Source organism: Rhincodon typus, chromosome 1 (genome assembly GCF_021869965.1).
Source record: "Rhincodon typus isolate 14 chromosome 1, sRhiTyp1.1, whole genome shotgun sequence".
Classification (NCBI taxonomy): domain Eukaryota; kingdom Metazoa; phylum Chordata; class Chondrichthyes; order Orectolobiformes; family Rhincodontidae; genus Rhincodon; species Rhincodon typus.
In genome coordinates, this window is record NC_063332.1 from 106,662,113 (window position 1) to 106,677,478 (window position 15,366).

At 38.0% G+C, this 15,366-nt stretch overlaps 1 protein-coding gene across 1 annotated transcript in view; it reads right to left on the bottom strand.

The window, feature by feature from the left end:
* The window catches only part of ptpn13 (protein tyrosine phosphatase non-receptor type 13), a 190,343-nt gene that overhangs the window by 93,616 nt on the left and 81,361 nt on the right, over positions 1-15,366 (bottom strand). Inside the window, exons 8-12 of the mRNA XM_048604393.1 lie at positions 9,976-10,071; positions 8,139-8,229; positions 5,657-5,876; positions 4,125-4,199; positions 2,645-2,819 (exon numbers count right to left, since the gene is read on the bottom strand). Of these exons, the coding sequence (XP_048460350.1) occupies positions 2,645-2,819; positions 4,125-4,199; positions 5,657-5,876; positions 8,139-8,229; positions 9,976-10,071 (657 nt within the window). The remainder of the gene's footprint in view (positions 1-2,644; positions 2,820-4,124; positions 4,200-5,656; positions 5,877-8,138; positions 8,230-9,975; positions 10,072-15,366) is intronic.

Here is a 15,366-nt window from a genome sequence, read left to right on the forward strand (position 1 = left end):
GTGAACCGATTACTTGAAAAACGGGAGATTTCCCAGAGTAAAGTAAATTATTCCATAGTGCTGTATCAGCAGCATATCCCTTCCCTGCGCACTTCAAGGAAAGCAGGAGAAACATCCAATATATACATTACACTACATCCTAATTATAAAGGGAAGGAAAGGTCTAATGATGAGAACCCTGGTTAAGAATTAAGTATAAAGAAAATGGTTAATACTGGTCAGAACCAGCTCTTGATGTATATTGAGAGATATACAGGAACCAGCACTTGGTTTCTTTCGAGAACTTTTGATATCCTTGCAAACATGATTGATGCTTTTAACAAGTCATGTTTGCTATTATTACATATTTGAAAAAAAACTCATTGACACCACACAGGTGAGCCCCCACCGTCTAATCCATGAGTTATAACTTATTCAACCAGAAAATGATTCCTCTTGTGGCAAACGTGCTGCTCGGGAAAAAGAGAATTCTACTACAGCTTGTGTTTTTTTTAATAATTAGCTATACTAGCAATTTTCATAACCCACTAAGCTATTAAACTTCTTTCAAAACAGAAACAGAAGCAGGCAATATAAGTGAGGTACTGGACAGTGCAAATTGCTTTAAAAGCCTGGAACCAATGCACAACGAGTTAAACAAATAAACTATTCAGACAAACCTTTGAATTGTTCCTAAAGAAGTTGCAATTAACCACTTTACAAAGAGAAATAAGCCATTTAATTTCACATCTAATTTTAATAAAAAACACTATTTGTGCGCATTACAGTTAAGCATGAGTTTAACTTATTCCTGGGTGGCACCATTACAAATTATACAGAATTACAGCTACCAGTTTTGTAACATTAATACATATAGGGTTCCATTTTGATCTAAAAGTGGTTTCCTTTTTGTTCATTTTCAGCAGTCTATCTACATATGATTATAGAATAAGTATGCGACTATGAAGTAATTCCATAAATTTATGAGTTTCAATCCACTGAATTAAATTAATGGACAATGTATATGAACAGAAGCGTTTTATCAACTCTATAATCAAAATATTTGCATATTTAATATAACATCACTACAAAGAGATACTATTAGAGGTAGTATTGACAGCAAGCTACACTTCTTATCTATGAACACAAATGCTGCTGTCTGACAAAGCTATAAAGTTAATTTCAAGTACAGGCTTAAAAATTGTTATTTAAAATATAAGCAAAAATCAGAAGCCCACAGACAAAATGTCATAGAATCATCATCGCAGAATCCCTATAGTGTGGAAGCAGGCCAATCAGCCCGTCGAGTCCATACCAATCCTCCAAAGAACATTCCACCCAGACCCACTCCCTTACCCTATCCGTGTAACCCTGCAATTCCCATGGCTAACCCACGCAGACATGGGGAAAACGTGTAAAGCCTACACTGACAGTCGCCCGAGACTGGAATCAAACCCAGGTCCCTAATGCTGTGAGGCAGCAGTGCTAACCACTGAGCCACATATAAGGGAAAAATTTGCAAGGAAACAACAGAAAGGTGCAAAGATCATACAATATTATCATGGGACACATTAATTAACCCAATATAGATTGGAATCATAATCAACAAAAACAGAAGAGCTGAGTGTGCTCAGGAGGATTATCCACATCACAGTCTCCAGTTCAACAAGAAAGGAGGCTTTCCAGGTTCTGATTTGGGGAATGACACAAGTTGAGTGAATCAAGTTTCAGTAGAGGAATATATAGAGGATAGTACCACAAGAACTGGATTAGCTCTGGAAGAGGACAAGGAACATCATGTTGCTAAGTGGACACTGTTAGGAATTGACCTGTGACACAGGAACAATCCATAATTTTAAAAAAATGTGGGAGGGCTAACCTTCAATGGGATGAGAACAGATTTAGCCCAAGTAGAACCAGAGCTAGCAGGCAAAACTGTAAAAGAATAATGGGCTGCATTTGAAACAGAGTTGGTTTAAGTACGAACAAGGTATTGATTGGGGGGAAAAAAATCAGAACACCCTAGATAACAAAGCAATAGCAATGTGAAGCCACAAATGGATGCATATAAAAAAAAAAAATCAGGTGGTTAATACAATTGAGAATCAGAGAGGTTTTGAATTTGAGGAATCCTTTACCATGGAGAACTATAGGGATTGGACCGTTTAGTATATTAAAGGCTGAGAAAGACATATCTTTAACCAATAAGGGAATCAGGGGTTATGGAGAAAATGCAGGAAAGTAGAGTTGAGGATTATCAGCCATGACCTCACTGAATGATGGAGCAGGCTCGATGGGCTGAATGGTCTATTTCATCACCTGTGTGAATGGTCTTAACTGGATAATCAACTGAACAGAAAGTACTGCAGAGGTGTGGGGAAACAGAACAGACACAGTGGGTTGAATGGTCTCCTTCTGTGCTTTAACAGCTCCGTATGTACTATAATACCTTACTTACCTTTATTTATAAGACATTATTTTGTACTGAAGAAAAACTTAATGTCTGTCTCCTATATCTCAACATCTTGCTGATGCGGAACATGTATTGAAAAAATATTACATATTGAAAGAATTGTCACACTAATACTCAAACCTCTTTGCTATGAGTATCAAGCTCATAAATACAATAATTGCATAGTACAATGTTCGATAGTCATCCACTGACCTTTTAAATATGCCAAGGAAAAGAAATGATGTTCCACCAGGCCAATGTGAGCAACCACCATATCAAATACATCCTTGCATGTTGATTTGGTGTCACAGGTCAATTCCAAACATTGTCCACTTAGCAACATGATGTTTACTTTACGACGAATGTCCTCCCCCTTTCCATTCTTAGTCTGCAATCATTCATTAAGGAGCATTATGTGTTTATTAATACACTGTCCATTTACCCAAATTCAAGCAAATATGTTCTAACTTTTTTCAAAAAAATTCCTAAATAGCCGTACAATTCTTAAAATAAAGTCAGCCAGACATTAAAAAGGCAATACTCACACCCAACTGTCATGCTTGTGTGAATAGATAAAAGGGACAGTCAAAAGATTCTTACAAAATGAACATATGCATAACAGCTAGATTTTCTGCAGTTTTTCTTTTTTTTCATCAAAGTGTATTTAAGCAAATTTCTGGGTGTCTGGATAAATATCATCATATGATTTATGACTTGAGTCATTGGAAGCTAAACTGAGCATCTGTGTGTGGGTTTTTGGTGAAAAATTTGCAAGGAATAAATGGTGAATAAGTGTTGCCTATGAGCAACAATTTTAACGGCTTCCATTCATTTACTGCTAAGCTTGAGCAGGATTATAGGAGCTCAGTTCGATTTTTCTTGCATTTTGTGGACAAGAAAAATCTGGGCAATTTCCACAGTAGCAGATAGTTGTCCCTGTTGAACCTCTACAGGGATAGCTTGGTCAGGCACATGGCTAGATCTCCAGCAGAGAAACCCTATTGCCTTTGCTATGCTTACCTATTAACCAACTTAACCCAATTAAATGTCCAATTACTTCAGTTCTTCAAGTATCTGCTTCTCTTTCAAACATGACTTCCACCTGATAGCTCAGTTTCAAGTTAAGAATAATGATAGCCAAAAGAATACACAACTATTAAATACCAAAACAGCAGCAGTGACAGTCCAATCTTTGCAGCTTCCTGACTGACCGAGGGCACAACACATCACTTTTAGTTCAATATATTCCAAGCCCTGAGGTGAGTGCTCAGCATTGGAAATATTGACACAGCACTGAATCCCCCAGATCCTACACAATGGCGGAATTAGGTACTGCTCACCTGAGAGGACTTTTAGACAAGAGTGCACTCCTATCCCTTGCTCTTCCAATACCTTCAAACCTTCAATTATCTCTTTCAGACCCTCTTAACACTCTTCTTCTTCCTACTCCACCTATTCTTTCCCTTCTGTCTTCCCTCTTGACTTTCCCGCCCCTACACATCATCTTCCAGCTGTCTTGCCTGATCTACTGTACCTATGCTCCAGTGTCTACTTTGCTGAAGAATACTGATCCTGATCTTGAATACCCCACACGCAAGACTATGGGATAGTGTCTATATCTTTTTTCAAAAATGAGTTCAATTTTGAACAAATTTATCTGATTAGTGGATAAAAGGTTTCCCAGTAATCTTACCAGAATTGAAGCAGGAAGCTCGAGTGCGACAGAAGGTTCACTGATCATTTTAACAAACTCAGGTCCGAAGAAGTTCTGAAGGTAAAAATAAAGAATGCCTCGATTATTTCTGTACCATGAAAGAATGGCAGGGGAGCAAATAATGGATCATTGACACAATCATTCTTCACAGATAATTCTTTGATGTGGCCACAATTTTAGAGACTTCCTTCAGTAATTCATCATGTGCATATTCTAAATCTTAAACCAAAAGTGCATGACAACAAAAGTGGCCTTTAATATAGACTCCATCTTTTACCAACAATTTCTGTGAGTCGTGCTCAAGCTAAACAGCATAAGATGCATGAATGATTATTTGAAACCTGCTTTAAAAAATTAAATTTAATAATAATGTGATCAAACTGCAGTAACTAAACATGTTCATCCCAATTTAAATCATCTATCATTTGCCTATACATGGCTAACCCTGTAAGAGGAATCTGCTTCCTTTCAAATAGTTTGCTGTACAAAATGTATTAAAACAAATTAAGTCACCTCTGTCTTCTGCAGGTGGAACAGCCATATGCCGCTGGACAAAAAACTCACAAGATGTGATTTCAAATCCCACTATGGCCAGAAATTCAATAAAACTTGTAATTACAGGGTTGGTGCCATAATTTAAAAAAAAAATCAGAAAAGCAACTGGATGGTACTAAAAAATTGATTCACATGACTCCAGCCCCGGATGATGTGTCCTATTCCTGTCTGAAGTGATATAATACACTACCTATTTGTAAAAATAAATAATACTCAAGAACAGGTTGGTGTAACAGGTAGCAGGTGGGCCACAATGTAGCCTGCCAAGGGGTCCTACACGGCCTGACAAACCTTTGTTCAAAATAAAGGGAAGTGCAACTAAAGGATTTGCAGTGAGCTGCTCCTTCAAGCACAGCCCATTTTTCTCCTTCATTTGCTACTGATAGGTTCACTAGAGTAAAAGTCTGAGACTGGAAGAGTAAAGGGCAGTGAAAAGTGAGTGGTTTCACTCAGCCCAAAGCCTCTAAATGCAGCAGTAAATCTGTAAGGTATGGGCACTGTGAAGGTCATGGGGAGATGCCAGTGTAGGGACAAGAGAAATTAAAATCTGTGGGTGGGGAGAATGAGAGTTAGGCCTATAGGTGCTGACAACAGGTGTGTTAGATCCGACAGAAGGAAATTGACTGTGCTGCTCCTCAGAGATATTATATGCCAAAATCCTAGAACTCCTTCCCTAATGGCAATGTGGGTTTATCTACAACATGTGGACTGCTGCGGGTCAAGAATGCAGCTCACCATCGCCTTCTCAAGGGCAGCTAGGGACGGGCAATAAATTCTGGCCAGCCAGCATCATATGAGTGCATACAGAAAACATTCAGGCCTGTGTGAAAGAGAGGGCAAGAGCGAAAGATAGAGAGATAGATAGATAGATAGATAGAGAAGGAGAGTGTAAGCAAGGGAGAGAGTGAGCATGAGCTTAAGACAGCTTTGTGCTTCAAACTAAGCAACGTTCTTACCTTCAGCTTTCTCTGTGTCATGGATGTTTCCATTGCGACATCTCTTAAAGGATCCCTGGTGACATCTAACATGGATGCTTTGACCATATCAGCTTGATGAAGTCCTGATTGGTACTGTTTTCGATTTAATCTGTTTTGCAGCTGCTTTAGTTCTTCCTCCTGCCGTTTCAGCATTAACTCCTGGCTCACAATATTCTCATCCGCTGAAATTTCATATAAGCTGCAGAATTACAAAAGGTCTAAATTAGTGCATTTGTGAATGCTTAGTTAGTCACTTCCTTTTTTTTACCCAATTATAAATTAAAAATTTATTTCTCTTTGCCCTGAGATTTATTTTCTCCCCATGTTGATCAACTGATAACTGTCTGGTAAGTTGGCAATGCTGTCCTATAAGCAAGTCATGTACAAGCAACAGCACGAAATGACTCACTAATTTGTTTCCTCTGCTTTTGATCAGGGCAACCACTGATGTCCTGGCTTATCGTACATAAAAATCACAATCCTCCAACACTCTGATGACTCAGTTTATTTCTTTTAACAAGACAGAATTCCAAAACAATTACAAATACGTGCAGTTTTGTCAGTCTACTGCGAGCATTAATAACAAAATCAGAAATTGCTGGAGAAACTCAGCAGGTCTGGCAGCATCTGTGGACAGAAAGCAGAGTTAATACTTCAGGCCCAGTGACCTCCTTCTATATTGTTTGGAGGAAAGGGGGAAAACAGATTTCCAGTCAACTTAAGCAAATGATTTAAAATGCATCTCTGACAACAGTAACGATAATGAAAAAGCTTCACCATGTATTAAATTTAGAAAACTTAAAAGGAAGCAACATTTAAAAATAAAGAAGCATTCTATGATCATCTGTAAGATTTTGCTTCATGTTTTCTTTATTACATTTTCTGTGGAAACACCAAACGATAATAATCATTGTGGTTGTGGTAGTAATAAAATCTTTGTACTTAAAATACATATTCATGAAAACATGCAGGAAAAATTATAATACTTAAAAGCGCACATCGTTACATCACAGATTTTTTTTTAAATGAACAAAACTTTAGAACTTTAAATGATATATCACTCGGGTTCTATGCTCGTTTTCCAAGACTACCAGGGTTAAAAACTGCATATGTATCTTCCAATTTTAACTTGAAGATTCAAAGGCACAGACAAAAAATATGTTGTCCTTTCTTCCCTTTAGTTATGACTGTTCAGCTATGGTCAGGATTCTCAGTGAAATGATCCAAAACATGGCCAGATTAAGAGACGATTGTTTCTCATGGGGCACATTTGCAATCAGCATTTCCTGGACCTAATGAAATAGCCATTCTCAAGTGGTAACCAACATATCTGTTTCATGATTTTTAAACACTCATTTCTAAATTCATTTTACTAAAATAGTGTATGCCTTCAAACAAATCATATGCCATTTTCTCTGTAACAATATCATACAGTGCATTTTTTTTCCAATAAACTGGTCACATAAATTTTGCTTTATTGTATAAAAAAATTTGCAATGACTTTCTATATTGACTAACCAGGAATCAGGATGATTTAATGAAAATTTTAACTGTTCTCAAACTTTGCATGAGCAAGGTGATTCTGCGTTACTCCTTTTGTACATCAGGTGCCATAATTATTAACTGTGTGATTTAAGGACAAACAGAACAACAGAACTCTAGGAGCTTCACCATTGCCTCAGATGATTAACTATTTTGGAGAGACTACCAAAATCAATCTCACCAAGACTGGCAGATCAAGGATTGTACCCTGGAAAGATGCACAAAACCGTTTCCTTGAGCTGAGCTCCACCGTTTTCTCAAATTTTTACCCTCATTTCAAAGATGCGTTTTTCCTAAATTTTACTCAAAGGTTTATAAATTCAGATAAACCACAACTATAGTGATGAAACTAATCTACACAGTAATCTTCCATTTTAAATGGCAATTTTAGGAACAGAAATCTTAATGGTTGCTCAAAAAACAATTGGATGACACAAGATAGGATAATGTTTTGTTATTTATTACAGGTATCTGTAGTTGGAATAAGTTCAGCAACTAATTTATATCATGCTACAAAATAATCCAGTTGCCTTAAATTGACAGATTAAACTAGGCCTCACAAACGTGTGTTTTGTACTCATTCACAACCATTAAGGCAAAAGCTAACAATGTGGGAATTATTGTATATAAGCAATGCATCCAATGCAATCTTGGAGGAATAAGGAAGTAAATCGCAGTGGACAGAAAAAGAAACTTTCCAATGAATGAATGATAGAACCTCCATTTCTCGTACAACGGGAGCTCTCTTGGAAGAGAATGCAAAATAGTGAATAATCATACAAATGAGCACACAAGTACCATATACATTTTGTGATTGGAATGTGTTATAAAGAATATTCCATGATGTCAATAAATTAATAATAAGTTAATAGTCCATTTTATGAATTTTAAAAATATAACTGTAAAAGTAAAAAAGTACCTAGAGGATCTCTTATTTGTAATGTAAGACTCTGCCAAGAATTCATCTTCTGCTTGAGAACTGTACCTTCGAACATCATCATTTCTGTGGACTGTCAGCACAGAGAAGCAGAAGTAGCACTGATTATCTCGATCCCACAAATACTCATACATGAACATTTAGCAATCAAATGATTCAATAAAATGTCTACCATTTATACAGTACATTTAGCACAGTGTAACATCCCAACAGGCTTTGCAGGAGCATGACCAAATAAACTGCAACACCAAAACACAATCAGACAGGAGGAGACCTGACCAGAAGCTTGGTGAAGGAGGCAGATTTTAAAGGAATACCTTAGGAAAGGAGAGTTAGATAGCAGAAGAGGCTCAGGGTGATAATTCCAGAGATTAGAGTTTAGGCAACAGAAAGCACAGATGAAGTACATTCTGGGATGAAAAAAATGAAGTCAGAATTGGAGAAATAAAAGTTACAGATCACAAAGCACTGCCTTTTTCAGCCTATACGAATGTAATTACAAAGGCAATAATGTTATTTCAGCACATGCAAAAGCCATACTTTCACAAACTAGGGCTCACTGGCAACCCTCTTTGGATTCTAATCAGAAACATATGATGGAAACACTTCCCTCTGTCGGTTCTACCTTGAGACCTGAATTGTATAGATTCTTGACTTACAGAATCTTAGCAAGTTTAAACATGCTTCAGCTAAAGATAGTCACTTGTTGGGATGTGGAAGGGCAACAAACGAAAAGACAAAACTGGGATTTTAAATTGGAGATCTTGTGGGAAAAAATGCAATCAGATAGGATGGATCAGAGCAAAAGCAGACAATTACATATTGGCAACAGATTTTGGATAAGCTGAAGGAATAAGGTTAACAAAAGTCAAACTTGGAGATGACAAAGATAATGATGCTACTGATGTCTCCAGCAGATAGGCTTAGTTGAGGCATAGATCAGTGAATTTCAGAAGGTGGAAGCAGAAGACCTTTAAGGTGGAGAAGATATGGGATAAAAGAATGTGTGTGGCAGAAATTGGGACAGAGTTGCAAAAAGTCTGGTTCACACTGAAACAGTAACCAGTGATGGGGAAGGATATTGGCTGTCAGTCTGGAAATATAAGCAATCACTCGACTGAAGAACTGGAGCAGTACAGCTGGGTGGCATCAGTATACGCGTGGAAATTTAACCCCATGTTACTGATGTTATCACCATGGAAAGCATGTGGATAAGGAGGGTCAGGAAGACAAAGTCCGATCCTAGGGGAATTTCGACCGAACATACAAAAAACAGGAATAGAATCTATTATTTGAAATATTTACCTCCGATTTAATACGAACGAGTGTAACCAAGTTGGGCAATTCCCATTTAGTTGAAAGAAGATGGTGTCATTCACCATATCAGAACAATCAGGAGGATAGTGCACTATGGGCAGAGGCACAGAGTATGTACTTGGTAACTTTGATTGTATTAACAGGTGTGATGGCAAGAATGGAAATGTTCAAACACAAACATTGGAGTTTGGTAAAGATGCGCATGAATTTTGGAGTTGACAAGACATTTCAAGAACTTTGGTGTAGAAATAATGGTTGGAGGAAATGGGGTAGTCCACATTAAGCAATTGAGGGAGTGCACTTCGAATTAGACTGAGATGACAGGAGTTTCAAAAACAGAGGGCAAAGCATCCAAGTAAAACAAATTATTTATAATATCAGCAGCATAGGAGACAGGAAAGGAATCGGATGGTGAGCAGTTTTAGTGACATTGCGTCAAGAAAGCTGAAGGGTATCAATGATAATCAAGAAATACCATAAATTGTTCCATGTTTGAAGTTACCTAGTCGATTATCTGGGTCAGAAGAAACAAGAGACATGCTTTCGATTGCTGTGTTGTATATATCACTGTGGCGAGTTGAATATAATTCTGTAGGTTCTGGAAAAACATATTAAATAATATCAATATACTAAAGATATAATCAGTGCTTTCAATACCAAGCACATAGATTATAAAAGAAATTTATTTTCTATGTTACACAGGAATACAAACTGATGATCTTTTTTGTCAAGTATGAGCTATGTAATTAGATAATTAATCATAGTCCACAAGGAACCAAAGGCAAAACAACAGCTCGAGAGACAACACTCCATTTTGAGCATTGGAGAATGCAAGAAGGCAGGCCTTCATGAGGTACCACAAACAGTACGGGGATCGAGAACACATTTTAGGTGTCATTGTGCATCACACTCTAGCCAACTTTGCTAACTGGCCACAACTATGAGCTCAATCCCTAAAACATCATGAGCACATCTATAGGAGGATGCTAGTTTTCTTTTAAAAAGATATTGCTGGCTCTTCGACAAAATAAATGGTACTCTGGTGACCAAAAAGGATGGACAATAAGACCATAAGATATAGGATCAGAATTAGGCCATTCGGCCCATCAAGTCTACTCCACCAGCCGGACATGGCTGGGTAAAATTATGCCAATTGGTAGGGTTAACAGCATTCTCATTTGTGGACCAGGGATAAAGAGTTGCACTGTCTCACATACTATTCATTACCAATCCTGGCTTGCTTTATCCCCACTAGATTTACTATTTTGTTGGTTAATGCATTAATCTGCACGTAGGAACGACTTCTCCACAAAGTTACAATATTTCAAAAATAACAACATCAGAATTCGTTATATTCTTTCACCAAAATGGGTTGATCAGATAGTGAGATTTGAAACCACTGAAATATCACCTTCATTAAAAGATGCATATAACATAGTCAAGCAACAGCCTAAAAGAAACATGCCATTTACAATATTGTTTGTTAATCATACATAAACATAAAGTTTACACATTTTAGCGAATTCCAAAAAAACACTAAGCAGCTCAGAATGAACAGAAGTGCAATTTAGTTACTAATGCTTATGTGTTACCTCATTACATCTGATTCACTGAAAGCAGTTTCAGACAGTTTAAATATCTCAGTGGTTACATTCCCAATTATAGAAGAAGCACTTTTATTTTTACATTGCCAAGAGCAGGGAAAGGAACATTTCAGAAATGTATGATTAACAAGAAATATTTTATCTCTTATATTCTATATTTGCATTACATATATATTACTAGCATATTGTGAACAGCATTAACAATATTCTCCCACCTTCCTTGCATGATAAAACTGCTTTACTGATAATGATAAAAGAGCAGTAATATTGTTTAGCTTATTTTCCCAAAACAGATGTGGGGCCAAATAGAAGACAAAATTTTACATCAGTGGGAATTAAAAAACATCAAGATTTTTCCACAGTTCAAGTTGGAATTTACTGAAATTGGCTGAAACATCATCAAAGCAGAGCTGAAATAGATAATGATCTGATTGTACCTGCCTTTACATTCAAGATTTAGGCCATAAAAACCCTTCACCATAAGAGTGAACCCTTCACCAATTTCAGTGCATGCACTGTAAAAGCAAAAATCACAGCAAGGGAAAATAATTCTCGAAAGACCTCAAGGGTTTGTACTTGGGAATCAGACAAGCTTACACCATCATTACATTTTTGAGTAAATTATCCTTTTGAAATATATTTTTAAATCAGGACAATCTCTTCCTATGTGGACTGATTGCCGAGAACATTCGATTTGGGTTGGACAACATGTTCTGGAACCTGATCAAACGTGCTTTTAAGTAAACATATCCTGTTCTTTATGTGTTAACAAAGTATCCAACCAGCCAGGTTAATAGCGATACTTTTTTTTTCATATGTTTTGCATGAGGCTGGCAATGCGTTTTTATAAAAAGATTTGAAAATTAATACTCAGCACAATATTCAAATCTAAACATAGACACCAATTTTCTTCTATTCATTTGTGGGATGTGGGCATCGCGGCCTGGGCCAGCAGTTCTTGCCCATCTCTAGTTGCCCTTGAGAAGGTGGTGGTGAGCTGCCTTCTTGAACCACCGCTGTCCTCCAGCTATGGGTTGACCCACAATGCTATTAGGGAGGGAATTCCAGGATTTTGACCCAGCGACAATGAAGGAATGGCGATAAATTTCCAAGTCAGGATGGTGAGTGACTTGGAGGGGAACTCGGAGGTGGTCGTGTTCCCATATGTCTGATGTCCTTGTCCTTCTAAATGGAAGTGGCTGTGGGTTTGGAAGGTGCTGTCTGAGGATCTTTGGTGAATTTCTGCAGTGCATCTTGTAGATAGTACACACTGCTGCTACCGAGCATTGGTGGTGGAGGGAGTGGATACTTGTGGATGTAGTGCCTACCAAGCGGGCTGCTTTGTCCTGGATGGTATCAAGAATCTTGAGTGTTGTTGGGGCTACACTCATCCAGGCAAGTGGGAAGTATTCCATCACACTCTTGACTTGTGCCTTGTAGATGGCGGACAGGCTTTGAGGAGTCAGGGAGTGAGTTATTCGCCACAGTATTCCTAGCTTCTGGCCTGCACTTGTAGTCACTCTGTTAATGTGGTGAATCCAGTTGAGTTTCTGGTCAATGATAACCCCCAGGATGTTGATAGTTGGGTATTCAGTGATGGTAACACTGTTGAATGTCAAGGGACAGTGATTAGATTCTCTCTTATTGGTGGTGATCGAGAGTAGACTGATGGGGCGGTAATTGGCCTGGTTGGATTTGTCCTGCTTTGTGTGTAAAGGACATATTTGGGCAATTTTCCATATTGTTGGGTAGATACCAGTGTTGTAACTGTACTGGAACAGCTTGGCTAGGGGAGCGGCAAGTTCTGGAGCACAAGTCTTCAGTACTATTGCCGGAATGTTGTCAGGGCCCATAGCCTTTGCAGTATCCAGTGTCTCCAACCGTTTCTTAATATCATGTGGAGTGAATCAAATTGGCTGAAGACTGGTACCTGTGAGGCTGGGGACCACTGGAGGAGGCCAAGATGGATCATCTACTCGGCCCTTCTGGCTGAAGATTGCTGCGAATATTTCAGCCTCATCTTTTGCACTGATGAGCTGGGCTCTTCCATCATCGAGGATGGGGACATTTGTGGAGCCTCCTCCAGTGAGTTGCTTAATTGTCCACCACCATTCACGACTGGATGTGGCAGGACTGCAGAGCTTAGATCTGATCCGTTGGTTGTGGGATTGCTTAGCTCTGTCTATCACTAGCTGCTTTCGCTGTTTGGTGTGCAAGTAGTCCAGTTTGGTGGCTTCACCAGGTTGATACCTCATCTTCAGGTATGCCTGGTGCTGCTCCTATTTGCAGATAGACCCCACTTGGCAAGTGGAAAGAAGCAAATAGCAGCAAAAGTAATTTTCAATATTTGGTTGCAATTAAAAGTGTATGCCTTGGTTTTAGATCTCTTCAAATCCGGGATACCAAGGCCAACTTTAGCATCCCCCTGAAATCTGAAAGCATACTTTTAATTGTATCAACAATATTATATTTCAAAACATAATTTTACTGGTAAAATCATACATATTTCTCTTTAAAACTGATTTCAAACAATTACTTATCATAAAATGATTGTATATAGACACAAATTTAATTGAATTCAGTATCAAGCCATGACATGAAAATATTGGAAATGGTCTTGATGGTCAGTAACAATTGCAGAGTGATTGGACAAATTTGAATCAGGGAGAGATCAAAACATTCACATGCTAAAACAGAAGTGTGATTCTTCTGTGGTAACACTTAATGACTCTGCAATTCTGCATTAGCTTCCCTTCAAACTATGTTCCACCATGCACCATCAGTAACTATATCTTGGTCTCTTCCTACTGCCCAAAAGATCTGTACACTCCAAAACGGTTCCATTATCTTCCCTGGTGTTTGTTTTTCTCTGCAAAGATAATATCAACTTTAATCTTGATAATCAATGTTAGCATTTTACATTTAATGGAAGTGAGACTAATGGGGTTTGGAGTTGCCAAAGTCTGCTTTGTCATTCTTTTTGATAAAAGTACATAGCATGCTACTTAATTGACATTAGCAGAAATTGAAGCACATGTTGAAATAAAAATGGCAAAATGTGTATAGAATTGGCCAAGAGACAGAAGCAGAATAATGATCAACAATGAAGTTCTGTTCAACAGGCATTTATAGCTCTATCACAGCTATAACGTGACTGACTAAAAGTTTGGATTAGGTATACTTTCCAGGTAACACAAAATTTGGAAAAGTAGTGTACCATCAGCAGGATGCTAAATAATTTCAGGAAGAGAGACACACTGTTGGGATGAGCAGGCACATGGCAGATGAAATGTAATACAAGGCAAGCGTGTTTAGAAAGAAGAGAAAAGATACAATATAATTTAAGTTGAACAATTTTATAGGGTTTCAGGAACAGAGAGACTTGGGACTCGTGTACATAAATCTTTAAAGGAGGTTGGACAAATTGATTTGAATGTTAAAATATAAATCCTCGTTTTTATAAACGAGAACATCATGCATAAAGCAGAGAAGTCATGCTCGGTCTTTATAAATCACAATGGAGCACTGGTGGGGTCATGTGTTAAATTTTCGGCATCACATTTTAGGAAGGATGTCAAGGAAGTGGAAGAGATACAGTGGTGATGTAAAAGAATGATACCAATGATGAGAGGCTTCAGTTATGAGATACTGGGAACACTGGGATTCCTCGATGCAGAGAAGAGAAGATTAAGGGAAATTTAACAGAGAAGTTCAAAAACATAAGCGGTTACATCAAAGTGATTGTTAGAAACAGTTTCCATTGGCAGGAGGTCTGGTAACGAGAGGAAACCGGATTTAAGATAATTGGCAAAAGAACAAAATGGGTAATAAGAAGGACTTTGTTTTAAGGCATGTTATGATGATCTGGAATGTATTGTCTGATGATGTATTCAGATTCATTAGTAATTTTGAATAATGATTTAGACATATGCTTTAAAAGAAAAGGTTTTAATGTCTGTGGGGAAAGAGCAAGGAGTGGGATTTTAGTGATCTCACTGGAGATGGGATTTTTGACTAGTGGCATGTGAGCATGGCTGGTTGGGCCAGCATTTATTGACCATCCTTAGGTGCCCTTGATGGTGAGCTATCTGCTTAAGTCACTACAGTCCATCTGGTGTAGGTAGACCCCCAATGCAGTTAGGGAGAAAATTAGCTACAGCTACTAAAACAGGCCCCTAACTCCATTAAGGTGCAGAGCTGGATGAACACAGCAGGCTAAGCAGCATCATAGGAGCAGAAAGGCTGACGTTTCGGGCCTAGACCCTTCATCAGAAAATCTGATGAAGGGT